Source organism: Buteo buteo, chromosome 25, assembly GCF_964188355.1.
Source record: "Buteo buteo chromosome 25, bButBut1.hap1.1, whole genome shotgun sequence".
Taxonomy (NCBI): Eukaryota; Metazoa; Chordata; class Aves; order Accipitriformes; family Accipitridae; genus Buteo; species Buteo buteo.
In genome coordinates, this window is record NC_134195.1 from 13,051,100 (window position 1) to 13,077,666 (window position 26,567).

General features: G+C 42.1%; 2 protein-coding genes and 1 long non-coding RNA gene across 4 annotated transcripts in view; 1 reads left to right on the forward strand and 2 right to left on the reverse strand.

The window, feature by feature from the left end:
- Positions 1–866: 866 nt before the first annotated feature.
- Positions 867–4,768, reverse strand: SLC25A6 (solute carrier family 25 member 6). The gene is made up of 4 exons (XM_075057588.1): positions 4,593–4,768; positions 2,893–3,379; positions 2,024–2,164; positions 867–1,520 (listed from the first exon to the last, which is right to left on the reverse strand). The coding sequence occupies exons 1-4, from the start codon at positions 4,701–4,703 to the stop codon at positions 1,363–1,365; spliced, it is 897 nt and encodes a 298-aa protein (XP_074913689.1). The 5' UTR covers positions 4,704–4,768; the 3' UTR covers positions 867–1,362.
- Positions 4,769–4,956: 188 nt separating this feature from the next.
- LOC142044592 (uncharacterized) lies at positions 4,957–8,295 on the forward strand. The gene is made up of 3 exons (XR_012654371.1): positions 4,957–5,474; positions 5,601–5,659; positions 8,198–8,295. It is a non-coding gene; the product is annotated as an uncharacterized LOC142044592 (long non-coding RNA).
- The window catches only part of ASMTL (acetylserotonin O-methyltransferase like), a 31,500-nt gene continuing 10,653 nt past the window's right edge, over positions 5,721–26,567 (reverse strand). The window contains exons 7-13 of one of the 2 annotated variants that reach the window (XM_075057210.1): positions 22,848–23,274; positions 19,802–19,964; positions 17,816–18,000; positions 15,654–15,783; positions 14,382–14,525; positions 13,701–13,823; positions 5,721–7,251 (exon numbers count right to left, since the gene is read on the reverse strand). In XM_075057210.1, coding sequence (XP_074913311.1) covers positions 7,037–7,251; positions 13,701–13,823; positions 14,382–14,525; positions 15,654–15,783; positions 17,816–18,000; positions 19,802–19,964; positions 22,848–23,274 — 1,387 coding nt within the window. In that variant the 3' untranslated portion in view covers positions 5,721–7,036. Of the gene's footprint in view, positions 7,252–11,001; positions 12,197–13,700; positions 13,824–14,381; positions 14,526–15,653; positions 15,784–17,815; positions 18,001–19,801; positions 19,965–22,847; positions 23,275–26,567 lie in introns of those variants that run through there. The other variant, XM_075057209.1, reaches the window with a different exon arrangement.

The following is a 26,567-nucleotide window of genomic DNA, read 5'->3' on the forward strand; positions in this document are numbered from 1 at the left end:
TACTGGTCCCCCTACCACGTCTTTGCAGATTACAAAGTACAAAAGTAAGATTATGTACATATGAAGAACGGCACATAGGTATTACATTATCTCAAATAGCAGTACAAGAAATTATTCAGTCTGATTTTGGTCTTCTGACAATCCCTGGAACTAGACATCAATCAGTTAATATTGAAGGCTGACCTATCTTGTTCTATATTTTACAGCTACACAGAAGCACAGTTATTCCCTCTCACACCCCCCATCATCAACGTCACCTCTCAGAATGAACCTCATTTCAGATTAAATTCACCTTCCACAGAGGTACTGACCACTGCTACAGATCAGGCCAAACAGTATCTTGAATGGCACAATCAGCATTTCCAAATAGCGGCAACAATACAATACATAGGTTACTCAGAAGTTGAAGGCATTTACTAGGTTCCTGGGTTTTTGCATGAATGCCATGTTGCTTTCTATATTGATTTAAAAAAACATAATTTCATTTTAAGCTGTTTTACCAAGGGCAAGAGTATTACTTTTTGACTGTCCTTGGGACTTTGGATTCTCCTAGCACTACAACAGAAAACACCCCATTTTAAATCATATGAAAAGTTGTAAATCAATTTCTAAGAATCATGCAAAAAGCCAATTGCAGCAGCCCGTCATACACTATCAGGCACAAAGAATGGGAGTAGTTTCTATTAGTATAATCCATGCTCCCCCACCCCACCCCACTGAAGTTCTCACATTCAATTATTTTTTTTTTTTTAAAAAATCAAGCTTATTCTGTTACAGTGCAGTGTATCAGAGGAACCATTATCTGAAACAAGTTTTCAAACAAAAGAGGCTTTCCCAAAGCTTTTATGTAATAATTTCAACACAGACAGAGTAAGTATGTTTATTGTTTTACAGCAGAATGCCCCAATTTAAAAACAAAATTGCTAGATGTTCAGCTGTGCAAAATGGTACATAGTGCTTCAGTACAAGTGGAAAAGAACATGATTTGTTAGCAAGTACTTTCAAATACAATTTTATGGTCCTAGAAGATAGGACTTGAAACCGGGGACTGATCCACAGGCAAACTATTTTTTCTGCCTAAATTGGACCCAGCCACTTTGGACCCAGAACCAATACCACTCACTCCACATTGCTGAAAAAAAAAAAATAATTAAATCACCACACTGAATTGCCAGATCCAGTGTCTTCATGCATGTTACTGAGAAATGGATCAGTCCTCTATGTCAGTTTCTAGCCCCATCTACAAATATCATCTGGCTCCGATAAATAAGACTCACAGGAATTTCTTGAAGGTCAATGGTCCATAATGGTAGTTATTCTACATGATCTGCTCAACTTGATTTCCAATTCTAGTTAGGCTGTTTAAATGACTTTCTTGAATTCATCATACAGCACAAGCACAAAAGCACCCCCCATGCCTCTGAGAACATTAGACCATGCACCCTTGAAGAACGCCTTTCCTCCCTCATCCCTTGCAATCTTCCGCCAGCAGTCAATTGTTCCAGAGTACATGATATCAGCTGTAGAAAAAGAGCACAGAGTCATTTTTAACTCCTATAATTGTATCTAAGATGTTTTTAAAAACAACTGCCCTGTTTCACTTCTCTAGCTACTTTGTGATGTCCCAAACCACATTTTAAGACTGTAACACAATACTTAGTTCAAGTTCAGGCAGTAGAAAAGTTTCCTACCTGCTTGCCTAGTTACTAAAACCTAAGTCACAAAGTAAAAATGTTAAGCCTTCTTTTTGGCAATTATACTGTCCCCTAATTGCCTTCATTTAATCTGTCATTGCAAACAGGCAGTCTGTTTGCCCATTTCATATTCTATAAAGTCCTCAGCATAATTCCGGACAAACACCACAAGTTGAGCCCTACTGCATTTCCTCATATCATTTAAATGTAACCTAACTTATACCAGATTTATAGAACAAGGAACTGTAAGTGCTGAGGGATGACTATTAGGAAAAAAGAACCCCATCTTGTTAATGCTGCTTGAAGAACTACACAAATTAACAGCCTACCTCCTTTGCGCCCTGACTGCATCATCATTCTACGCCGCACTGTATCAAAAGGATAGGATACCACACCAGCCACAGCAGTCACCGTCTGGGCAATCATCCAACTGATAACAATATGAGTATTTCTGGGATCTGGGAGCATGCCTGCAATAAAAAAAAGTAATTAGCTTTTTATCTGGTACATCCTCTTCCAGTTCACTCAATGGATGACAGCTACTTTACTGGACAAACTATTATGAAACATTGTAAAGCCTTACTTTGAAACTGCAACAAGACACTCAAACTTTAAACTTGCTGAAGCAATATAAAAAACACTGAAGGAAATTCAGAGGATTTCCTCCTGGGTAATCAAAACAGATAACACTGAAGCACCAGGATTCTTTTCAGACTGGCACAAGAAGAAATCTAACTATTACTTACTCTTTTTAGAAATAAATGTCACTGAACTAAGTCACTGTTCCTGTGAATTACCCTGCACTCTATGCCCAAATGTCAATCTTAACAAGCAAGTGCTTTGTAAAAGCACCGCTCAATCCCACTCGGCTAAACACACCTGAATTGGTCCAATATAACTACAGTAACGCACGGAACAAAAAAGAACTTATTACCATCGTGTATGGTTACCAACATGCTTTGCTGGCATTAGAGAAACTCCTTTAAGTACAAAATCAGGAGTACTTCAAAGCAGCCTGCTGCCTTCAACGCATGCCCCAGTTTTGCCTTGAACACTGCAGTGTCACTGATGTTGGCACCGATATCCCCCTCCACGCTTACATAGCTACTACAGACAGACACAGAGCAAGATCCAAGAACGGACATAAACAGACAATACAATTCTGAAAATAGGATTATCAGATCCCCTGAAATGTTACCTTTTGCTGTATCATAGATCCCAAAGTAGGCAGCTCTATAGATGATGATGCCTTGGACAGAGACATTGAACCCTTGATACAAGCCACGCAGACCATCAGACTTGGTAATTTTGACTAGACAGTCCCCTAGACCAGAGAATTCTCTGTCTGCGCCAGCTTTTCCAACATCAGCAGCCAAACGGGTTCTTGCAAAATCCAAGGGGTAGACAAAGCAGAGGGAAGTGGCTCCAGCTGCACCACCAGAAGCCAGGTTACCAGCAAAATACCTCCAGAATTGAGTGTGCTTGTCTACACCTCCCAAGAACACCTGCTTATACTTATCCTTGAAGGCAAAGTTGAGAGCTTGAGTTGGGAAGTATCTGATGACGTTTGCCAAGTTTCCTCTCCAGAAAGACAGCACTCCTTGTTCCTTTGGAATACGCACTACACAATCGATGATACCCTTGTACTGCTTATCAGCAGCAATTTGTTTACTTGCATGTTGTACCTGCAAATAAAAATACGTGTTTTGACTGTATGCCTTGACGGGCCTGCACTACAGCTAGGCTTAAGACTGCTTCTACTATAAAACAAAGAGGTGTTAAGCCTGAATACCTGATGGCAGTTGTGCCCAGAGATTAAGTCTCTGTTAACCACGATAAATCAGCGGTAGTAGCAAGCTTCCAAGCAAAAGCTGCTGGGTCAGTCTAAATCTTAAGACTGTTAAGAACTGTCATTTACTCCTATTTTGGTGAAGGCCGAAGAACTCGAGGATTCACCCGAGCTCATTCTCAAGAATTAAACCCATTGGTTTTACACACACACACAGACACACAAAACCGGAGGATGCTTGTTAAGAAAAGAACCAGGAATATGGGAGGCGTTGTACAATCCTAAGAAGCAAAAAAAGCCTTAGAATCGCTTCCCAGCTTCTTCAGAACTCGCCAGAAGAGCCCAGCCGTCAGGGAACAAGGGCAGGGAGAAGACGAGGACGAGAAGACTGGAGCCAACTGCAGCCGACGGCCCGTACCGGCCGCGGCGGGCCCGCGGGCGGAGGCGACGCCTGGGCGAGCTGCCTGAGGGCGAGAGCACTGCCCAGCCGGCGCCGGGACCGGGACGGGGGTAGGACGGGACAGGCCGAGCCACCGGCGGCGGCCGCCCCCCCCCTCCGTCCTCCACGGCGAGGCCGGGTCCGCTCCCGCCGGCGACCTCGGCCAAGGTCACGCGGGTCACCTTGGGTCGCCGCCCCGCCCCGCCCCGCCCGCGGGGGGTGTGGGTGTGGGTGTGTGTCACGCCAAGGCCCCGCGCGCCGCCGGCGGGCCCGGCCCCGCCGAACGGGGCCAATGCGCTGCCGGGCCGCGCCGTCACGTGAAGGTCACCAAGATGGCGCCGCGCGGCCGACCGCCCCCTTCGCCCTCTGCGCGCTCGGCGCCAACGGCGGGCCGGGAGGAAGTGACACCGGGAGCCGCCGCCCCCCCCCCACCCCCTTCCCCCCGCATAGCGGAACCGGCTTCGCGGGCGCCCGCCGCCCACGTGACACCCCCCCTCCCCCCCGGCAGCCGCCGCCGGCGGGCCGCCGCCTGGCGCGAGCCCTTTGTTCCCCCGCCCGCCCGCCTCCCCTCAGCGCCCGGCCCGGCCCGGCCGGGGCCTCGGCGGGCGCTCCGCGGGGGAAGGCGGGGGGCCGCCCCCCGCTCCCCACCGGGCTCGGCCTCGCCGCTGACCTGGAGCAAGAGCTTGACCCGCTCGATGGGCGCCACCGCCGTCTTGCTGATGGCCGCGGCGACGCCGCCCGCCAAAAAGTCCTTGAGGAAGGAGATGGCCTGGTCCGCCATGTTCGCGCCGCGCCGGGAGCCGCCGGGAAAGAGACACCGCTGCCGCTCAAGCCGAAAGGGCGGGACCGGCGCCGCGCATGAGCTAAATGCCGGGCCCCGACGGCCCCGCCCCGCGGCGCCCCATTGGCCGCGCCGCCCCGGGGGCGGGGCCTCGCCGCTCGGGCCGGCCGGCGGTGAGGGCGGGGCGGCTCCCCCCGCCCCTGCGGCGCCAGTAGCGCAGCGCCGCGTCGCCGCCGCCTGAGGAGAGCGGGAGGCCTCGTCTCCGCCCGGGGCCGGGCCCCGCGGGGCGGCAGGCACCGCTTCTGAGGGGGGGGGACTGGGCCGCAGCGGCGGCCGCCGGGTGGAGGGGAGCGGATTTGGGGCGCCGGCAGGTTTTTGCTCCGTGTGAGGCCGGCGGAAGGCACCTCCGTGTTCCCCTCAGGTTCCGTTCCCGCCTGCTCCTCCTCACCGCGGCGCCGGGCTTTAATGTCCCGGCGTCACCGAACGGATCCGAGACGATGAAACGCCGAAGATCGGCATCGCGGTTTCCGAGAGAGGCAACGGGGAAGCGCCGTCCCGGCTCCTTCTTGGGGCGCCCGGGGTTGGGTGCCCTGAAGAGCTCTCCTGCGGGTTGCCTGAGCGGGCACTCACTCAGGGCAGGGCCTCTGCCCCTCACCAGACAGGCCTGGCTTCCGCCAGTCTCATTTCTGCTACTTTTGTTGTAAGCTGGAAGTGAAATTTTACACCTAGCGGCCAAACTTCTGTCTGAAATCGTACCTATGCTTTCTAAATGTAAGTCCTGAAATTGGTCTAGCTGGAGGGCGTTAGTTCACACGCACCTTTTGTTACCGCTTTTACTTTTAATGGGTGTTTCCTACAAAAGTAAATAAAGCCAAACTTTTTTTTTTTTTTAAACAGATGACTGGTGAACCACAAAGTTGCAGTAGCTGAGGTGTCTGAAACCACTGCTTACACATGTATGTACCTTGCAGGATTTCAAAATGAGAGCATCTTGCTCAGAGGGCATGTTGTGAGAACAGGATGTGCCAGGCATAGCCGTTGTCTCTGCTGTAGTACGGTAGACTATGTATTACACATCACTACACCTTGGTTTTGCATATCAAAAGACAGGAAGTAAATTGCATGCTATTTTACATTCTACATCAACATACAGATACAGTGAAGTGACTCCTGTGCCCGCACAGGGTTAGGCACGTGCAGTGTTACAGGACCGTATTTTGGATGTATTTATTGAAAGGCTGTAGTGCATATTCTTAGGCAGGCACATACAGTTTAGCATGGTATTTTTCTTTTAAAAAAGCTCGTACCTGAACGTTAATACTCTGATAGTGCAACACAGTGCGTGCAAGGCTGCAATTTTTTTCCCCATAAAATACATTGATTAAAAAAGACCTTCATACTCTGAAGCGTTGTTGGTTTGAAAAATGAAGGTAAAACATAACATAACTTTTGTGACATGAAACTGTGCAGGCAATAGTTGTCCTGTCCTGTTCACCTTGGGAACTCAGACACATCTGACTGGGGGAAATCCTTTTTAGCACCATGCTTTTTCTTCTGTTTCTGCACTTTTTTTTCTTTTCTGTTCTTTATCTAATCTCATATTCTGCTATCCACTTTCGTAAGAGCTCACAAATTAAGTAGTGCTAAAAAGGAGGAGGAGGATGTTCTTGAACCAAATGTGGTGCCCCCACATTTCATCTCCAGTTACAATCACAAATGAAACTTGTGCTTTTATGCAACTGCCTTTTCCGAGGAACCTCACAGAAGGCAGAGGAGTCTGTCTTGACTCCGCTGAGAAGCTGCTGTTCCAGTTCTTCTGTTTCCAATCTTGACTACCCCATTGCACTAGCAGTTTCTAGACTTCATTAGAGAATGTTTCTTTATTTACAGTAGAGAGTGTAACATAAAATGATATTAACATGGATGGAGTATTGAAACAATACCTGCATTAACCTCCTGAAACGGGCAAAGCAATGTGTGCTGGTCTAAAAACTGGACTATTCTAATTGCACCAAGTACGAAGAAACTGATTTCTCAGCCACATGAATACTGCCGTAGGGCTGCTGACACCACTCGTGGTTGGAGACGTGTTTCCAAGGGTACTACAAGTGTTGTGCAGCCACAGCACCACTGCCGTCAAATGATGCCAGAATGTTCTGGCATCATTTTAATCAAGTTCAAAATAAATGCCACCAATCTCTCCCCCTTTTTAAAAGTGACTTCAGAAAGCTGATATAACATTCCTTGTTTATGATATTGATGGGAAACTGAGCATGTATTTGCATAATTACACAACATGGCTAGAGACATCCAGATTTTAAATCCATTTTTTTCTAGGTCTTAACACAGAGAATGGCATCTAATAAATTTCCTCTCAATCTGATTTTGACATTTGTGAATCCATGTTGTTCCAGTAAGGCTTGATATTCAGAGCCACTTCTCTCCTTTCCCTCTGTCTGCACAAGCATGTTCAAAGACTGCAGCAGAGCTGTGCTCCTGTTCTTCTTCTCATCATCCAATACCATTTCAGCCAGCAATATCCCACAGCCTAATTTAAAAACAAACGCATGCAAGAGTACTAATCCATTATCAGGCAAGAGAATCTCTGCTACCATATATAAGGGTGCAAACTACAAGACACAGGTGATTTCATTTATCATTTATGGATTTGCTCTGCTATTAAATGATTAATCCACTATTAAATGCATAATCCACCCCTGTCACAAAACCCAGGAAATTCCCTTCCACACTACGGAAGGATCAAACACAAGTCGAGTCATGTCTCTGTTTTCAGGGGAAGAGAGGATGACATCTGTAAACTTGGCACCAGAGTTATGGAAAACAGTAAGACAGGAATAGTAGTTAACGTCTCTTTGGGATATATTGCTGCTTCACATTCATATTGAAATTGTGCCAAGCAGACAAAAGGGTGGATAGTGAGCATTATAGAAGCAGAGAAGTCAATGTTGCACATTATTCCTGTAGGAACCGAGGCCTTTGTGATGGGACTGACCTAGGGATGCGAGCAGAACTTAAATGATCCTGTTTATACACAGCCTCTTCATCCACCTTCAGACCCATGAGAGGAAAGGGAAGACAAGAGAGGGCTACTGACAAAACAAGCATTGTTTTACTCATTGCCTTTTGGCCTTGCATCTTATATGGTGGTTTCTCTTGGCACAGTGGGGGTAGGAGGCCACCAACTCAGACCAAAATAGCAGCATCTTACTGTCATTTTAGTACTGGTAAGTGCTGCATAACATTCATATCCTTCTGACCCTTAAGATAATCTCCTCAGAGCCATTCTTACCCATACACCTCAGACATTTAACAATTGATAACAAATTAATTAAACCTAACGCTGCAGTTTCTTAGAGAAGAGACTGAGATCTGTGGATACAATTGCTGACTGAGACCTCGGTGTTAACTATCAGGAGTCATGAAAGTCCTGACAGCTTATTAATAAATTCCCTGTTTCTTCCTCATATCATCAGCTACCTTACTAAATGCAAGTTCAAGCCACCTACCCTGTGATGAACCATGACACGGGTTTGCTTCACAAAGAAAAAGGATTAGCCAAGCATGTCTGAGGTGAGCCTGAACCTACATTATCTGTCCAGTGGGACTATTCTGCCCTAATTCAGTCATCCATAGATTAGATAGCTGTATTTCAGCTAGCCCTCTTAAATATGCTCTATCCACTATGAAATGTATAATTACTTTTCTTAGGAAAACCAGGCTATTTCCTTTCACAGAGAGGTGAGACGAATCATTCTGTGAAAATGTCTGGTTTTCTACTGACTGGAAAGCTCAAGGTGACTCGACGATTTGCAATACCTAGTATTTTGGTATCTAAAGTCAGGGCGATAAAGCCCATTTGTTATGAGTCAGTGGTTTCTATTCCCTCCCTGCCTTCCCGTGTGATTCTCCTTTGCCTTCAGTGGAGAGACCCGGGAATCACTGTTTCTGGTTACACAGCAAACATTGCTAGGTAGAGTAATGCAGGACTATCATTTCTAAGTCACCACTATATTACAGTTTTGGAAGACGGTGTCCAGATTTTGTATACTCTGAAAGGAGGACACAAATAGAATGGTCATTATAATTTGCCACAAAAGTTACTGGGGACATCCAGATAACATCAGGGTAATCTGGAAAAACATACCCAGAAAGCACAACCAATGTGGGAAGGACATCATCAAAATTAGACACAGTAAATTAAGTTAGTGCAGGGAAAAAGAAAAAAAAATTCTCTCTACAGTTAATGAAGATTTACTAATGTAATTGAAATTTCTTCTCGAGAGGGACTGAAACAGAGCTAACTTTCAAACCCTTCAGGAAGCATACTTTCATGAAGAAATTTTGGCTATGGTTTTATAGGAGATAAAAATTAATGGTCATAACAGTCCTTTCTGAATTAGAAAGTCATTCAATCCAGATTATCATTGTTTAGCAAGGACATAAGATCTTTCCAGCCAAAAGATGGGGGGGGGGGGGGGGGGGGGCCGAATTAAAGTGCCAGGCCTCCAAAAACTTTAGAAAAAAATAAAACAAAACCCCACATTAAATACTTCAACCATCCAGGAGTCAGCTAACACATCCAAAACTGAACTGAGAGCCCACACAAAGGGACTTAGCCATTAAATAGCTCTTCCTAAGCTTTTGTGCTGGGTGGCTCAGATGACGTTACTACCCTTCACTTCCATCTCATTACTTTTCCAGGGACAAGTACTGTTAGTAGCTGTAACAACGTCGAAAAATGATATAAAAATGGTTGAGCTAGAACAGCCAACCAAGTTGTGTCTCTTTCTTACAAACTTCTCTTTCTATCTTCCTCAAGGATTCTTACCTCAGCATTCAGTAAGCAAGTGCTGAAGTTCTTGGTTTTATTATTCATCTATCATTCTGTTAACACTCCACGATTCTCCACCTCAAAAAAATTGTTTTCTGTGCACCACATTTCCTCTAAACCATTGTTAAGGCAGAATGTGGGTAAAAGACAGCATCCTCAAGAAGGCATAGCTGAATGTCACTTCCCAAGGAGCAACACAAAACCTACAGGCTTTATTGGCAGAAGTTCATTTGGATTTTAAAGCTTAGCCTCCTCATTCTTCATGTCTTGATTAGTGAACAGGCCCAAATTTTCCTGTTATGCCTGTTGCTTAGGAAGTCTTTTCAGTGTAACACCATTAAATCCATACCTTCTACCAGGCAGGAAAAGATACCAGCTTTCTCCAGAGCAACTGAAAAACTCAATTTGGCCATTAATGAGAGAAGACAAGTTTATCATTTCTCAGGTGACTGGGCTACATCAAATGATTATAGAACAGCTTAGGCTGAAGTGGACCACAGGACATGTCTAGTCCAACCTCCTGCTCAAAGCAGGGCAGCTCTACAGTCTGCTCAGCTTGTTCAGGGCTTTGTTCTCAAATCTTGAAACCTCCAAGAACAAAGGTTCCACAACCTCTCTGGGCAACCTGCTCCAATGCTTAATTATCCTGAGAGTGCAAAGCTGCGGTGCGTTACCACAGACACCATGCCCAAGGGTCTAATGCTTAGCGTGTATAGAGCGCTGTTCTTTAATCACAGAGTACGCTGAGGTTGTGTGGTAGCCAAGCACATTCTATTCAAATTTTACAGTCAGATACATAGTACTTAGAGGCACAGTTTTAAAGTCTGTGACAGTTAGAGGTGTGCCAACTTTAGGATTGAAATTTTCTGACTCAAACAGCTTATAGCAGCTTAAAGAATAGCATTATGAACGTTATGAATAACTATCAGATGAGAACATCTGATTGCTGGAATCAGTCTCTCTCAAAATACAAACCTGTTAGGCATAACGGCAAGCTTCATGTCAATATGGAAAAGAAACATTTTAAATTTATTCAGTTGTTGAATATTTTGCCTTATCTCTTTACATGTCTGTACACATGAGATCAGTCACATTTCCACTCACAAAAACCTTCTGCTGAGAAATAAAAACCCCTAATGTGGTAAAAGTCTGACATTTCCCTGATTTTCTGCAGCTGAAATGCTCTGTAGTAAGCATGTTTCTCATGATGAATCACTGTGGCGCTTTTGTTTTACACAGTGCTCAAAGAGCAAAGTAACTTCTGATTAAGTAACATAAGACAGAGTCTACCAAGCAGATGCAACTCTTGACCTCGCTCATCAACTCTCTTTCATTTGCTGAGGTTGGTGATTCAGCACAGGCATGGCCTCTTTCATACTGGCTTATTGGGATTATTGCTGTAGAAGTATGACAGGCAAGAAACTCACAACTGATAGAGGAGAAAGCTAGTTCGAAAGTGCAACTTTAATCTCCAGGAAGGCTTCCACTACAAAGTACACTTTAAATAGAAAAAATAAATATCAGTGAAGTAGCAGGAAAAAATAAACATTAGCAGAGGTGACATTAGTGACAAATTACTTGAAGAGATGGGATACAGTACATACTTCTCCAATTACAGACTGGAACATGAAGAAACTTCTATTTTTAATTTTCATAAGAGAACCTGTACATAAATTCTAAAACTCATCTCAAGTAATGAGACAGAAAGCATATATGGCCATTTAACCATATTCAGAAAAATCCTAAACTGATAGGAATCAATAGGAACAGCTCTCGGCTGCAGCCTGTGTGGGTGCATACTGTGGCTGGAAGCCAGAGGCTGCTGAAGTGTCTCTGTGACTGTGGCTGCTGTAGGAACATGTTTGAGCTTTGTCCTATTTTCATTTTTGCCTGCAGAAAAAGTGCTTAAAGGGTATCTTTGAGATGTTTTTGAGTAAAGGCCCACAGAAAAGTGAAAAAGAGGACCACCATCCCCAAATTCAGACAGATGGTACAGTATTAATTTTTATTTTTTTCATTTCTGATAAAAATGAGCAGTAACCACTGAATACACTGCAGAGGGAGAATTCTCTTTAAGGTCCAAGAAAACTAAGGTATTAATGTGGCTCAGAAAAGCTTGTAGTTTTAACTTGCTACGCTATACAGCTACGTCAAATCTAAGCTTAATATGGACTGCAAACTAGCTGAAAGAACTGGACATGAAGGTATTTAACACATAGGAGTTGGCCTGCCCCAGACCCTTTTTAAATGCATAGAACTCACTCCTGCAGAAGCTGCAGTCCAACTTTTATTCAAGGCCTGTAACAACTATGCTTCAGATAAAGGGTCAAAATGATTCTAAACTGACAATATGTGCTGGATGATGATGGGTAAATTGTAAGAGTGTTGTAAAAACTCAGCATCCCAGTTTGCTTCTGGGCATGCTACGGTGAAGGATTCTTCTTGATGCACAAAACAGCATCTAATAAGTTTCCTGTGATCTTAATTTGTACATTTGTGAATCCGTATTTCTCCAGTAGTTGTTTATACTCTGAGCCACTTCTCTGCTTGCCTTCAGTCATACTGAGGGACTGTAGTACAGCTCTAGGAGGGTGCGTCTTCTGTTCGTCAAGCACAATTTCTGCCACTAGCAAGGCACTTCCTGCATTTCCAAAACAACCAAGAGTGGTTCAGTAAAGTATTTCTAGCTTCAAGTTTTTAGTGTTTTGGTCAGAGACAGTTATAGAGGTCCCTCAGACTAGTGTTTTAATGGTCTTCAGTGGAAATCAGTGATAGAACTTCACTTTTAGTAATCTCTTCCTGGATGCAACCATTTAATTGTTAAAAGGAAGGGGGAGTTTAGAGCACTGTCTCCACTTCACTGAAGTTCAGATCACTTCCTGATCACTTCCTGACTATGCTCTTAAACTCAGTCTTGTTTCCATTTGAAACAAGCAACTCCTGTAAGCATCTATCATGCCCCTATCTTTGCATAAGAAGATTAAGACAGTCACCCACAATTTTCTTTCATAAACAGGATTATGCTTTATGGCCTAGATCTAATTTTGAATGCTCTCCTATGAAAGAAACTTTATAGCTACAGTTAATCCTGTTGGATTAAGGAATCAGTTGATCTTAGCAGTCAGGCTTTTCTGCTTTTTGTCTTCTCCTTTTATCTTTAATACTGTCCAAATATGAATCAATAGTGTTCTCTGGCAGCCAAAAGGGCCAACCGTGTCCTGGGGTGCATCAAGCACAGCATAGCTAGCTGGTCGAGGGAGGTGATTGTCCCACCCTACACTGCACTGGTGCAGCCCCACCTCGAGTACTGCGTGCAGTTTGGGGGGCCTCAATATAAGAACATCAAACTATTAGAGGGAGAGGTGCTGATTTCTCTCTGGTGACCAGTGATAGGACACAAGGAAATGGAATAAAGCTGCTCTGGGGGAAGTTCAGATTGGACATTAGGAAAAGTTGCTTCACTGAGAGGGTGGTCGGTCACTGGAACAGGCTCCCTGGGAAGTGGTCATGGCACCAAGCCCATCAGAGCTCCAGGAGCATCTAGAAGATGGTCTTAGTCATACAGTTTAGTTTTAGGTAGTCCTGTGAGGAGCAGGGAGTTGGACTTGAGGATCCTTATGGGTCCCTTCCAACTCAAGATATTCTATGAGTCTATGATTCAAATGCAGGAGAAAGCAGAAGCAGCTACGTATTTCTCATTAAACCTGTGCATAAAGCAGTGCTGAACTCCAGTTTACCCTAATCTGGGCACTACTGAGATAGCAAAACAATAACAAAACAAACTGCTTCTTGATTAACCTAAAGGAACTTTAGACTACTTGTACGTATAGAAATAAGCACATGCTTAGTTATTTGATGATACAGGGCTTACTAAGAAAGACTGGGCATGGCAGAGATAGGGGAGATGACGTAGTTGTCTTTGAAGCCTACAACTATAGTAAGGGCTTATTTTATATACTTTTATTAGCAGCTTTGTTTCCTTTTTTTCTTAGTAGGTATTACCATAATGCAAGCATAGACATTCAAGCAAAGGCTACTATGATCGGAGAGAAAAATATACCTTTTTTAATATGAACTTCTTATGATTACTCATTATGTTTATGCATTAACATGCACCTCTAAGCCATCAAGATGAAAAATCTTACCTGGTTTGCAAACAGCTGATACCTTGCTTAACAGCACATGTATCTTTTCATCAGGCCAGTCATGAAGAATACGGGAAAGAATGTAAAGATCTGCCTCTGGAAGATTATCCTTGAAGAAGTCACCTGTTGGAAAGCAGAGTTAGTACATTCCTACAGAAACCACAGAGTACATTCCTACAAAATGAAATTAAAATATTGCGGAGGAACTAGGAGCTTCAGCAGAGATAAAGAAGCAAGAATGAACAGGTATAGGTATGCACTGATTTGCAGATAAGGAAAACGTAGTTAAAGAGAAGAGCAGATCACAGGTAACAATTCTGTAACATATAAAAATGGGGAGAAAGCCTAAAGCAAGGGAGACAAAGTCCTTTGTAGCCACCATGTCCATCTTGCCTAGAAAACAAAAGCCTGAGACAAGGACATGCAGTCTCTACTCCCAGTGGTACTCAAAAATGACTAATCCATACTTCCTTATTTATCCATATTCTCTAATGATAGCCAGTTTGTTTTTATCCTCACAGGCTTGAGAAGTACAATGTCCCCATTCAGCATGGGTGAGCCTATGTTGCCTTGTACCACATTTGGGGTTGGAGCAGGGTAGCACACCATTTTCCACAGCAAGAGCCTGCTCTGTGCTCCAGGGTAACACAAATAAGACAAAAGATCATGTGTTACATTTACCTGACACAAATGTCACTTGAGCTGTGTGTTGTCCTGAAGGCTGAAAGTGAGAGGTGTTTGCAATGACTTCTGGAAGGTCAAATACTGTGACCTTGAGATTTGGGTATATTTGTACTAATTCATGAGCCAGAGCACCAGTGCAACCTGTTGGAAGTTTAAAAAAGTCAAATCAAGTCTTTTCTCCCAGCATTTGCAGACATTTTTAAAGACAAGCCTGTACATAACATGAAAATAGAGACATCAAATCAGAATTAGAGGTAGACAGTCAGCTCCACCATTTAACATGGGCAATAGCACTTCCTGGTGGATACAGCGATGCTCTAAAGCTTGGGAAATGCAGGCATGACTCCTTACTGTCACAGAATTCCTAGTATGACCTTTGATACCAGTACCTCAGGTTTTTTTTGGGGGTAGAAGAACATTAATGAAAGGGCAAGGACTTGTAATTTGTGGATGAAGAGCACTAGAACTATTTACCACTTACAAAGCACTGATATGCTAAGTTTGACAAATATTCTCCAGCATGGTGAAGGATAGGGGTAGTAAAGTCTTGGAGTCTCTGCACAAGTGACAAAGGTTGCACCAGTATTGTGTTAATTTCTCTGACATGCTGTCTACCTCCCCAGGCATTAAGGAAAGTGTTCTTTCTTCAGTGGAGCTCTCCCTGTGTAATGACAGTCCTTCTGTGCAACTCCAAGCATAGGGCAAAAAAGGACACTAACAAGAAGAGTTTCTTCAGGCGTATCATTGGTCTTTAACATTTTGGTGGCTAACTTAGATATTAGTAATTAAAACAACACACAGAACAAACCAATTCTAAAAGAATCAAAGAATTTTCTGTTCCAGCAGTGCAGCTTTTCAAGTTTAACACCCCAATATAGAAGGATTCAGAAATAAATCCTTCATTACTTTTGAAAATCTTGGACATGCCAAAGGACAGCAACAGCACAGTTGAAAATGGAGCTCCCAGCCCAATATTCCATTAGCTATGCCACAAACCATCTTGTCTTCTGTGTTGAGCTGTGTCAGTATGAAACTGATGGTGACAAACATTCACTTATTTCAAAGTACTCAATTACCATTTAAGTAACTCTGCTTTCAGTTAACTGCACTCAGTCCTTTTATTCTGACATTGCAATACCAGAAAAATAGCAGTAGATAATACTACTGCAGTTCTACTAAAAAATATACATATGTTTTAAGTAATAAAATATGGAACTGAAATCAAGTTTTTCCCTTTAATTTGTATACAAGTTCAATTACAGGCAATACCTCCTAAATCACAAGCAGATCTAAACCGTGAAAGATCAAATGCTGTAGCCACATCTCTTGCTGTCAGGTGGGCAATGCTGTGCATGGCAGCCATAAAACGTTGCTTCACCTCCTGGCTGTGATAATAGTCCTAAGAAGGGAAAAAAGCACAGTAACTGAAGTTTATTTTCATTACTTAACTAAAACTATGTACAACCAATGCAGTAGGTGCACACCATTAACATTAGAATGCTAAAATTAAAAGATCAGTTAAAAGTGCCATTGACTAGTTGCTTATCCAAGTCCTTTTCTGTTTCACTGTAGTGGTAAGCAGATTTTTGCACCCCCTCAAAAATTCTCATCACACAGACATCTTTTGCAGTGCATCACAAAGGACATACACTTGGGTGGTTTGAACGTGGTCTTGGTGATGTCCCAAGGGCTGTTAAATTAACACTTCTGCTCACTGAAGCTGGGGCAGCATAGCAGGAAGAAGGGGTAATCTGAAAAGCGCGTTTTAAAGAAATACTATGCCTTTGATACACATTTACTAACGCATTTGCTCCACAGCAAGATGTCTTCAGACTTTAAATTGTTTGAAAGGACAGACTGAGTTTTTTCTTTCAGTCTCCTAAAGTGTTCCTTCTCCTTCCTGATATACTCTCAAATTGCTTTTGTTTAATTCTGACATTTATTCTCCCATGACAGGAAAATAACTAGATGATTGGACCATAACTTAAACCAGAAACATTCAAGCTCATAGTGTGTTTTTTGATGGGGGAGAAGCAAGCATTCAATACCAGAACCTCACACTTTTACCTTTGAAATGACACATAAGCATGAATCCCTTTATATATCTCACTTTCATACAGATTTCATCAGTTATGTCTGGCTTTACAGCTACCATGAAGTGGAAATATCTCCAGGCTGTGGTATGCATAGTGCCACAGGCAGCCCATATATCCTGCTTAGACATACCATCTTGTACACATATGGAGCCCAGGCCTGAACTGGTAGCAACTCCTGCCACAAACATCACCCAAGCAAACTCAAGTTGGTAATCCAGATGTTTAACAAAGGACGAGATCCAGTTCACCTACATTAAAACACTTAATCTGAACATAAATTTAAGCAGCTACTGCAACAGCTATCCTAAAGCAAAGTCTAAATACCCTTTAAAAGAGCCTTTGAAGGATTCCTAAAGGAGGTTCTGTCCACCAGTAATCTCAGTACTAACATTAGGCTAACGGGATCTTCTTAAGCCTCCAAAAGCCCTTATTTCCTCCCACCAACTGTATAGGAGGGATGTAGACATCTCTTTTTAGGAGACTGGCTTCATCACCATCTAGAAGTTAAGTACAAATTGAGAACCTCAGGATGTAGTCTGAAGTACACTTCAAGCCAGCACTGCTGTCAGAGATGAGTCCTGACGTATTCTCCTGCTCACTCTATTAGCCCTCTCCTAAATAGGCACAAATATTGATGCTCCTCAACCTGCTTCACCAGGCGAATAACTGACAAGTTAGGCTAGTTATAACCCTAAGTGATTCTCCAGTCTGAACAGATCCACCTGGGCTAGCATTGGAAGAGGAAAGCTAGAGAGATGGAAATGGAAGAAAGGATTACAATTCTTACCAGCAATATATACCAGCTTGAAACATATACAAAACTACAAACCTTCATAAAAGAGATTTAGATCCCTTCTCCACTGCATCAACACAAAGCAACTTTGAAAACAGCTTTGATTACACAGTCAGCACAGACTGAACTGGATGCACATCAGTACCAAGTGGTTGGCATCCAATGTGGAAGGAATGCATGTATGATAAAGTACTACCTGGTGTTATAAAAAGGACACATAAATGCAAATTAAACAGGCCCAGAGGTTATTCTGAGTGTGTGTTAGCTGGACGGACAACACTTTAGCCAGAGAATTTTTGTCAGCACTCGAAATTCCCGGTATATTCTGTGATTGCTCCAGCACTTCAGAGCCTTAAGTTGGAGGGAACAGAGAAGTCTGGGACTAGCAAGGTGCATTGCGTTTCTACCATTTCTGAGACTGACCAACTTTCTTAGACCGCTTAGTCTCCATTTGCCCCTAGATCAGTTCTGGGCTCCTCACAGCTAGTTTTGATACTAAGAGTTTATAATGTATCTTATAAGATAGTAAGAGTTTGTATTACCTTAAATAAATCCTCTGCTTTCTTTCCAAAGGCTCGATGGTTCTGCCTGCTGCCTTCTTTGACAGCAGACTCCAAGTTTGTGAAGAGAGGCCAAAGGTGGTCATTAGAGTGGATAATGTAGCCATGAAGTGAATATTCACCATCTGAAGTCAAGTAGGTATTTGCTGAATCTGTATTACTGTAACCTTATGGGAAGAAAATTATAACCAGCTTTGTTTCACTACTTACAACCGTCATGCAAAATCTGAAGGCATGCTTTTCCTGCATCACTGTTAAATAGCTAGCAAATCCTGATTTTATGATCATGGGTTTTTTGTGCAAAGATTTCTATGAAATAATTCTAAAAGTCTTCTCATTCTTAAAGGAGCAAGTACTTTGTTTATAAAAAGAATTTAGATGCTGAAAGATATAGATAGGCACCAATTTTTTATTTTATTTTTTTTTTAACCAGAGTACCTCAGTTAGACATGTAATATTCAAGGGAGGGTATTGGAATTTCCTCATTCTTGACCGCATTTTTCTTTGGATTACAACTTCTCCTTCCCTTAAATTCAAGCTTTCTCCAGTATGTTTTGCCTTTAGGGCTCTCCCCTTGGTCTTGTCCTCTAACAAAGCTGAAAGCCTCCTTTATTCCCTTTTCTTGGCACTTGGCCATTTCAAGTCTTACTATGTAAATGATGCATATGGAAACTTATAACTGCATAGTGCAGACTGAAAAAGTTAATCCTAATACTGACTCCCTTACCTACATACACCTTCAAGCACCATTCCAGTTAGGGGCACTACAATTTAAGCTGTTGTCCATGAAGAGGGACACATTCCAGAGGTCTCCTCATTAAAACCCTGATTCTCTGCTGAAGATTGTGACTCTGTGTTACTGCAGCAGGGAATGCAATTTGGTCCTTATTTTAGATAGAATCATAGAATCATTTACGTCGGAAATTACTTTTAAGATCATCGAGTCAACCGTAAACTGAACACTGCCAAGTCTACCACTAAACCCTGTCCCTAAGCACCACATCTACACATCTTTTAAACATTCCCAGGGGTAGCGACTCCACCACTTGCCTGGGCAGCCTGTTCCAATGCCTGACAACCCTTTCGGTGAAGAAATTTTTCCTAATATCCAATCTAAACCGCCCCTGGCACAACCTGAGGATGTTTCCTCTTGTCCTATCTCTTGTTACTTGGGAGAAGAAACTGACCCACACCTCGCTACAACCCCCTTTCAGGCAGTTGTAGAGAGCGATAAGGTCTCCCCTCAGCCTCCTCTTCTCCAGACCAAACAGCCCCAGTTCCCTCAGCCGCTCCTCATCAGACTTGTGCTCCAGGCCCCTCACCAGCTCGGTTGCCCTTCTCTGGACACGCTCCAGCCCCTCCATGTCTTTCCTGTAGTGAGGGGCCCAACACTGAACACAGGACTCGAGGTGCAGCCTCACCAGTGCCCAGTACAAGGGAACAATCACCTCCTTGCTCCTGCTGGCCACGCTATTTCTGATAGAGGCCAGGATGCCATTGGCCTTCTTCGCCACCCGGACACACTGCTGGCTCATATTCAGCCGGCTGTCAACCAGCACCCACCCCCAGGTCTTTTTCCCCCGGGTAGCTTTCCAGCCCCTCTTCCCCAAGCCTGTAGTGTTGCATGGGGTTGCTGTGACCCAAGTGCAGATGATACATCTGAATTATTCCACTGCTCCCTGGGACTGCCCACGCAACTTTTTCTTAGAAATTTGGTCAGTACTACGTCCAGAGAGCAAAAGCAATCTAAGGATTCCTCAAAGGAGACCTGAATAGATAAAGCCTGCCCCCAAATAAAACAATTCCAGCTACTAATAATGAAAGCAAAGAAGCAACAATCCATTCACCCTTCCCCCAAATCCAAGTTGCCCACAGTATCAAGTCAGACCCTGTGACCTACAATGCACCTCTTTCAGTCCTGCATGTCTTTCAGTACTATATGCAGTCAGGGAAAGGAGAATTAGTCACCTTGTGCTGTTTTCTCCAGTAATCCAAGACCAGCACATGCATCAAGGAGTCTTTCTGTTCCACACACAGAGGTTCCAACCTCATCTGCAATATCCACAGCCTTCAGTGGACCTTTATCTTTCAGGTGATCAAATATCTTCAGCTTAGAGGCTACAAACAGAGCCTACATGTAGCAAGAAAATTGTTAGCATGCTGTGTTTAAAAGACTGCAATCAAGAAACAAGAGAACTGTACCTTTTGCCTACAATTATTCTACACAACTACTGTTCTTTAAGAAGTGCAACACAGTTTAACAAAACTCCTAAAAATTGCTATGATACATTTCCTTCCCTTTCAGAGGGTTCCACTATCTTAGCCAAGTAACAGAATTTTGAACAGAGTTGTTTAGGAGGGAAGGAACTCAAAATATTCTGGAACACAGCCAACAGATTTTGTACGAAGACCACGTCTTTATTCAGATATTTAGCATATTCCCATCTATAAGATTGTTCCACAAGGTCAAACAGTCTTAAGCACCTCAACACTGCCAAAAGATCAAATTAAACTGGAGTTACCCAAACCGTAAGGAACTGGAAAGCTCCACTAAGGCAGTGTAACACCTTCAGTTGCTGTAATACTGGTCTTTGTTTAACAAAAATTAAGGAAAAAACCCACAATAAAACTTCAGAGCACAACTATACTACATGCACACCTTAATAGCACATGTACATATGGAATGGGGAACAGAGAACAGCTAGTGCCTGATGGTGAAGAAAAACCCATGGGCAATGCAGCTAAGTTGAAAAACTTAACTGAACTTGTAGAGATACGCTAACCAAACCAGAGAGTAAAGTTAATGAGATATGATAATATATACACTTCCATTTGAAATTAATTTGCAATTCTGCAGTTTCAGTATTCTGAAATAGTTAAAACGCCTAAAACCAAGGAACTTAATGTAGAGCACAGGAGTGGAAGCACACACAGCAGTCACAGAACCCATTTCTTTGCAACTGCAGGCCACTATAATGTACTCAAAAATCAAAGGCAGTCAAGGAAAAAAAATGGACTGACATTCTGTTTAATAAAAATCAAATGGAGAAAAAGAGATCAGCTTTGAGAGGAAGGCCTGCTACTGTGTGTCTAAGTATTTTATCATCTTCATCCTCTTTTTATAGTTTCCTCTGTTACTCTAATAAGAATGTATAGCTGGGATTTATTATAATCCAGGCTTTCACAATACTGAGCCAATTGCATCTAGTTTACAACCATTTGGTTTCCAAGACCTGCCCAATCTTTGGACTGATACCACCTGGAAACTATAAGAACAGGAAAGAGAAGGTGAGAAGATAGGGTCAAAAATTTGGCTGATCCAAATCACTCCTACCATTCTGTAATTCTCAGTTCAAGGTGGGTGGCGTGGGGCGGGTATGTGAATCAATAGAAAAAATCCCAAAGGTCTGACTACAGATCAGATTATGCAAATTCAGAACGTACTAAGTTTGAGAAAGTGTGATTTAACCCTGATCCCCTCCTGTTCTGTAACAACAGCTGTTCAGAGTAAAATAGGCGGCAACATCTTCACCAGCAGGAGATTTCACTCTGCTTTATGAAGTCCTTGAAACAACACTCAAGGATCAAAATGAAACAGAACTTGAGAGCTTTCATGAAACTAAATGCTTTTGTGCTCTTATCCCTATTCTGTAAGTGGAGAGATGAGTTTTGTGAGATCACAGGAAGCATTCATTGCAACTGGTAATTAATTTTACAAAGATCCAAGCCCTGAGGAAAAAAAATTTCTCACTAGCTCAACATGAAACTCAGCACTTCATAATATGACTTTACACTGGATTAGTGGGGAAGGAAAGCTTCTGCTTCTATTTACAGCCTCCACTGTCTTTCACTGCACAAAACCAAATTTGGCATCACATCACTGTAAACAGCGTACATAATGTGCAACAAAATGCTGATGATTCCCCCCCCTTTTTTTTTTTTACTTAAATTGAAGAAATGCTAAGCATCATCTCACCCATTCAAATACATCAAAACTCAGTCCCTATGGCTACACAAGAAAGTTCACAATCACAGCAATCTCAAGGCTGCTTTATTCCAAATCTCTCAATGCTGCTTTGCATGCCTGCAGGCAGCATACCCACAGATCTACAGTGACCATGCTATGGTTTTCCTTCAGATCAGAGTATAACTTTCCACTGTTTCAGCAAAACCATTGTCCACTGTCTTGCATGTTTCCCTCCACCGCCCCTCAAATTTGTTGTATTAGTTCCAAGTTTTTTTCACCTCTTCCTAAAACATGAATGACTTGGAGATCAGCTATCTGTTAGAACGACTGGTGTATATTTCTCCTTCACTTTCTTCACTATTGTCTTCACTACACTGGAGCTGCGAGTAGAAAACTTGGCAGCACTTAAAATGTCCAGCTACTCATTTCCCATCACACTTGGCTGCTACACAGAGCATGTGACCTTCTGTTCGTAAGCTGTTATGTGTGTGCCTCCATCAGATAATGCATGGAGATTATCAGCTAAACTTACCTGGAACATGAAACAGGGTATAAAAAATAAATCTCCTTAACAGGGAATAAAAAAAATTAAGCTCTTCCACAGAATTCTAATGCTAAGCATTAAAAGTTAGAAAGGAAATATAATATATACAATTCTTGACACAGTTTTAATTCAGAGAAGTTAACCACATTAAATGCTTTCTTCACAGAGTATATAAAAATAACTTCCTGCTTGACTGTGCTCTTGTGATCAGTTAAAAAAAAAAATCAACCTTTTTTTCCTCTCGAGACAAAAATTGTTATCAAATGGGTAACTGAAATTTCGTAGAACAGATAAAAGCAAACACCAAAAAACCCCAATGTTCGTACTGTACCAGAAGTTTCAGCTGTCTTACATTCTCTGGTACTTCAGTGGTCCTTTTATATTAATTATTAATACATTCTTACTTCAGCTCAAGTATTTAACATTACCTGCTATATATTGAAATTCAATGAAACAATGTATCAGTCAGCAATGTAATGAGTAGTTTTATTTTTTCCCCTTACCTTTGAAGCTCTAAAACCATCCATCAGCTCTAGTATTTTAGATGGAAGTTTTGCTGCACTTTCCGACACTCCATTCTGATTTTCCAGAGGTACCATAAAAGCAGTTGTGACACTAGAACTGTTTTCGGAATTGTAAATAGCTCCTGAGGAACACATCCCACTGCTGTCCAACTTACTAGCACCTTTGTGCTCTGCGAAATTTGAAGATTCACTTTCTCCATCACTTAGGTTCTCAAAAGTGTCCACGGAAGGGATAGAGTCATACTTTTTATGTTGTACATTATGTTTAGAGGGTGGATAGTACAATTCTGCTAGCTTTTTGCAGAAGTGATTCAGAGGAAATCCCACCACATTCAAGAAGTCTCCATGGACATACTCAACTAACATTCCACCAAGGGCCTGGATTCCATATCCACCAGCCTTGTCCCTGGGGGAGAGAAAGCAAAAACAACATATATCTAACTAAGGTTAAAAGTAGTACAGAACACAAATAATCCACCAGTACTGCAGAGTCTGGAATAAAGACTAGCGTCCTCAAGTTAAGAGGTGGATTAGATCTACTAGTTTGGCTCAGCACTTCCAATTTATAAATCACAAGATAAATATAAGTATCAGTATTTCTACTAAGGGTGAGTAGCCTAAGGTCTTTATGTTTCAGACAGTCCAAGTGCCATAGTCACCCAAGCAGGAGGTACATCAGCTGACTGCAGTCAGATTGTGTTGCTGTAGGTCACCCAGCATTCTCCAAGTCCTGGCTACCAAAAAGGTAGCAGCAAGTGTCACTGGGACCTACATTGCCACTGGGTCATCACCCAGCTGCATACTGACCCTCACTGTATTGCACAAGAGGCTGAAGGGCCTTTAGCAATACGTTAGCTCCAAAAGGAGCTCACACTGAAGAAGACATCTTAGAACTCAAATGACTGTAGTATGTGTCTTGCAGATCTCAGTCACAGGAATATCTGAAATGAGGATCAGGAAGATAGGACTTTCTTGGGGAGGAGCAACCTATTCAAATACAAAATCCACTACTATCCCATTCAGCGCTATCCAGTTGTTGTATAACCCTCTGAGATAAAGGTAGAGTTGTGGTTCATAGCACTGTGCTCTTAGATGTCATGGTAATACTAGTAATTTGGCACAAGAATGTATTTTCACAGGAAGTAACCTTGGAAATCTAATTTGTCTTTAGGTGTAACTATGCAAATTCACTGTGTGGAATGGAAACGTATACAGGCAGATAAGGTGCAATAGACCCAACAATATTACTGTTGACATTTAAGGAACAAGGCAGTTAGAAGTATGCTTACTACATGATAACACCAGAATCTGAAAGCCTAAGTCAGCAAGCTTTGAAACCAAAGATCAGTCAATCTCAGATCTATTAACTTAAGACAGTATGGAATTATGCAAACCACTTGTGAAAGAAGGTTACTATACATAGAAGACTGTAGGTTTTTCTTCTTAGATTTGATCAGAACCAGCTCTTTACATTTTTATAACTTATTTCTGGATTCCCTTTCTGACAGTCTCTTAAGAGAAACAGAGGCATCAGTATCCCAACAAATGGGATTTTTTAACTGCTATAAACTAGGGAATGGGGCTTTTCCTTTAATCTTGCATTTTAAACACCATTGTATAGCTGTCATTGTTTAAATTATTTTTTCTTTTATAACGTACTTAAGACTTACACTATCTAAATTAGGAATATTCTATTGACTAAAAAGTCTTTTAATTTTTAAATGAAGTGGCAGTCCAGTAGGATGAAGTCATTCTGGTGTATGCTGACAGGGAGGCAAAAAAAACATTCTGACCATCAAGAGCAGTGGTATCATACACCCAGCAAGGACATTAACACAATTGGCCACATCTTGTTTATTTTTATACAGAACTTTATATTCTGGCATTGGATCCTAAGTAGGATTCTCTACTATGGGTACAGTCCAAAAGCATGAGGCTATGTAGTTAGTAACAGTTTCATTGATTTTTCAAGAAGTGTCTTCCATGCTAAAACCCAGAATATGTCAGTATTTATGCAGCTCTCATAACTAACTCTGGCTAATCTGACTGGCTTTTGTAATTGGATACTTCTATTAGCATAGCACTAACTTTAAGGCTTCATTTACAACACTATGCAGAGCATCAGTTAATTTGCAACATAATAAAAAAATACAACTCACTTTAAAGACTTTTTGACAAACAGTAAGATCACTGCTGCAACGAAAACATTTTTCAGTAACTGTTGTAGAGAATACATGATTTCAGCAGGAATGTGTGCAACATACATTGATTTAAAAACAAAACCAAAAACAACAACAAAAACCCCACAACCAACCAACCCACACACAATACAGCAGGAATATGTGCAGCATCCACTGATTTTTTCTAACACTCCCCTCCCCCAAACAACAAACCAACCCCCACACAATATAATAGGGAAAAAATGTTAAGAAAGAGGTGAAATGGAGGTAACTCTTGAAAATGCAACATTAAAGCACATTTCCTTTATTAGCTGTAGAACTCTAACTTTAGTCATGCCACAAAATCGTATATCCATGTATACAATATCTGTATTGTCCAACACAGAGCCAAAGATCAAATAAACCATTGTTCCACTAACAAGCGCTACTGCTCCTACAGATGAAGGGAGATGCTTGGTTGGGTTTTAGGTGGGTTTCCAAAGGCAAGAACACATCTATGACAGTTATACATGTGTCTTGGCCCATATAGTCACATTAGCAGAAATACAACTTTCAGCCACATTAGACAGAGCCCATCTGAGATAGTGACTGGGCTTCACTAATAGTCAGAGAGATATAGGTACATCACTGACAAAATTCATCTTTATTGAAGCAAACATTTAAAATACATTAGAAGCTGTACACTAATTTTTTGCATCTCTATCAACTATTAGTTGATTGGATATCCAAGCTTAGTTATCTTCACTTCACATATCAATACAAATTAGACAAGTCCCACCTTTAGTTCCTTTAAATATAAAGTTAGTGGTTTTGTAGAGCAGAGAGACTGGCATGAGAGGTAAGGAGAAGCAGAATTTGGTCACCTATCTCTTGGGAGAGGCAACAGCTACACGCCCAGTCAGCATACACACATCATGGAACCAGAGATGCATTTCCGTTTGCAAAGGAACTTGCAAAGGAGCAGAGATAGGCAGGTACAAGAAAAAGATTTACTAGTAAGTTCTGGTGAATGCAGAACAACTATTTCATACATAGGAGTCAACTGTAGCAACATAATAGATTAAAAATAAGTTAATTCTAGTATAAGAACAGCACAGCTCCCCTTACTTCTGTAATCCTGCACCTGGAAGATTTTTGCTCTTATGCTCTAAGAGCTGATAACCTCAAGCTATCCATGAGCTAATTTGTGCTGTGAGACTGTAATTATTCACCAAATCTAAAAGATACATTTGCTATAGCTTTGAAGGAAATAACTCTTAAGACAAATCATAGAAAGGAAGAGAGTTAGACATTTACATTCTACATTACTTCATAGTTAAGTCTGAAACTGTAGAGCTTCAGCTTCTGTAATCACCTCTTTCCCAGAGTGCAGTAGGGTCCTTTGGTTTCATTGCCACCATTCAGGGCAGAGCTACCAAAAACCACACAGCATCTGCAGACTGGAAGTTGTGAGGAGAGACAGAGGAAGTTGTTCACAAGGGAAAGATTACAAGATAAAAAGCTGGGTCAAAGAGACTGG

Bases quoted from the DNA above. Each gene is read 5' to 3' on its own strand.
- SLC25A6 (XM_075057588.1), bottom strand. From the start codon at position 4,703: ATGGCGGACCAGGCCATCTCCTTCCTCAAGGACTTTTTGGCGGGCGGC. The intron at 3,380-4,592 runs GTCAGCGGCGAG...TTTTATTTGCAG, and splicing joins GGGTCAAGCTCTTGCTCCAG to GTACAACATGCAAGTAAACA. The intron at 1,521-2,023 runs GTAGGCTGTTAA...CTTTTTCTACAG, and splicing joins GCAGTCAGGGCGCAAAGGAG to CTGATATCATGTACTCTGGA.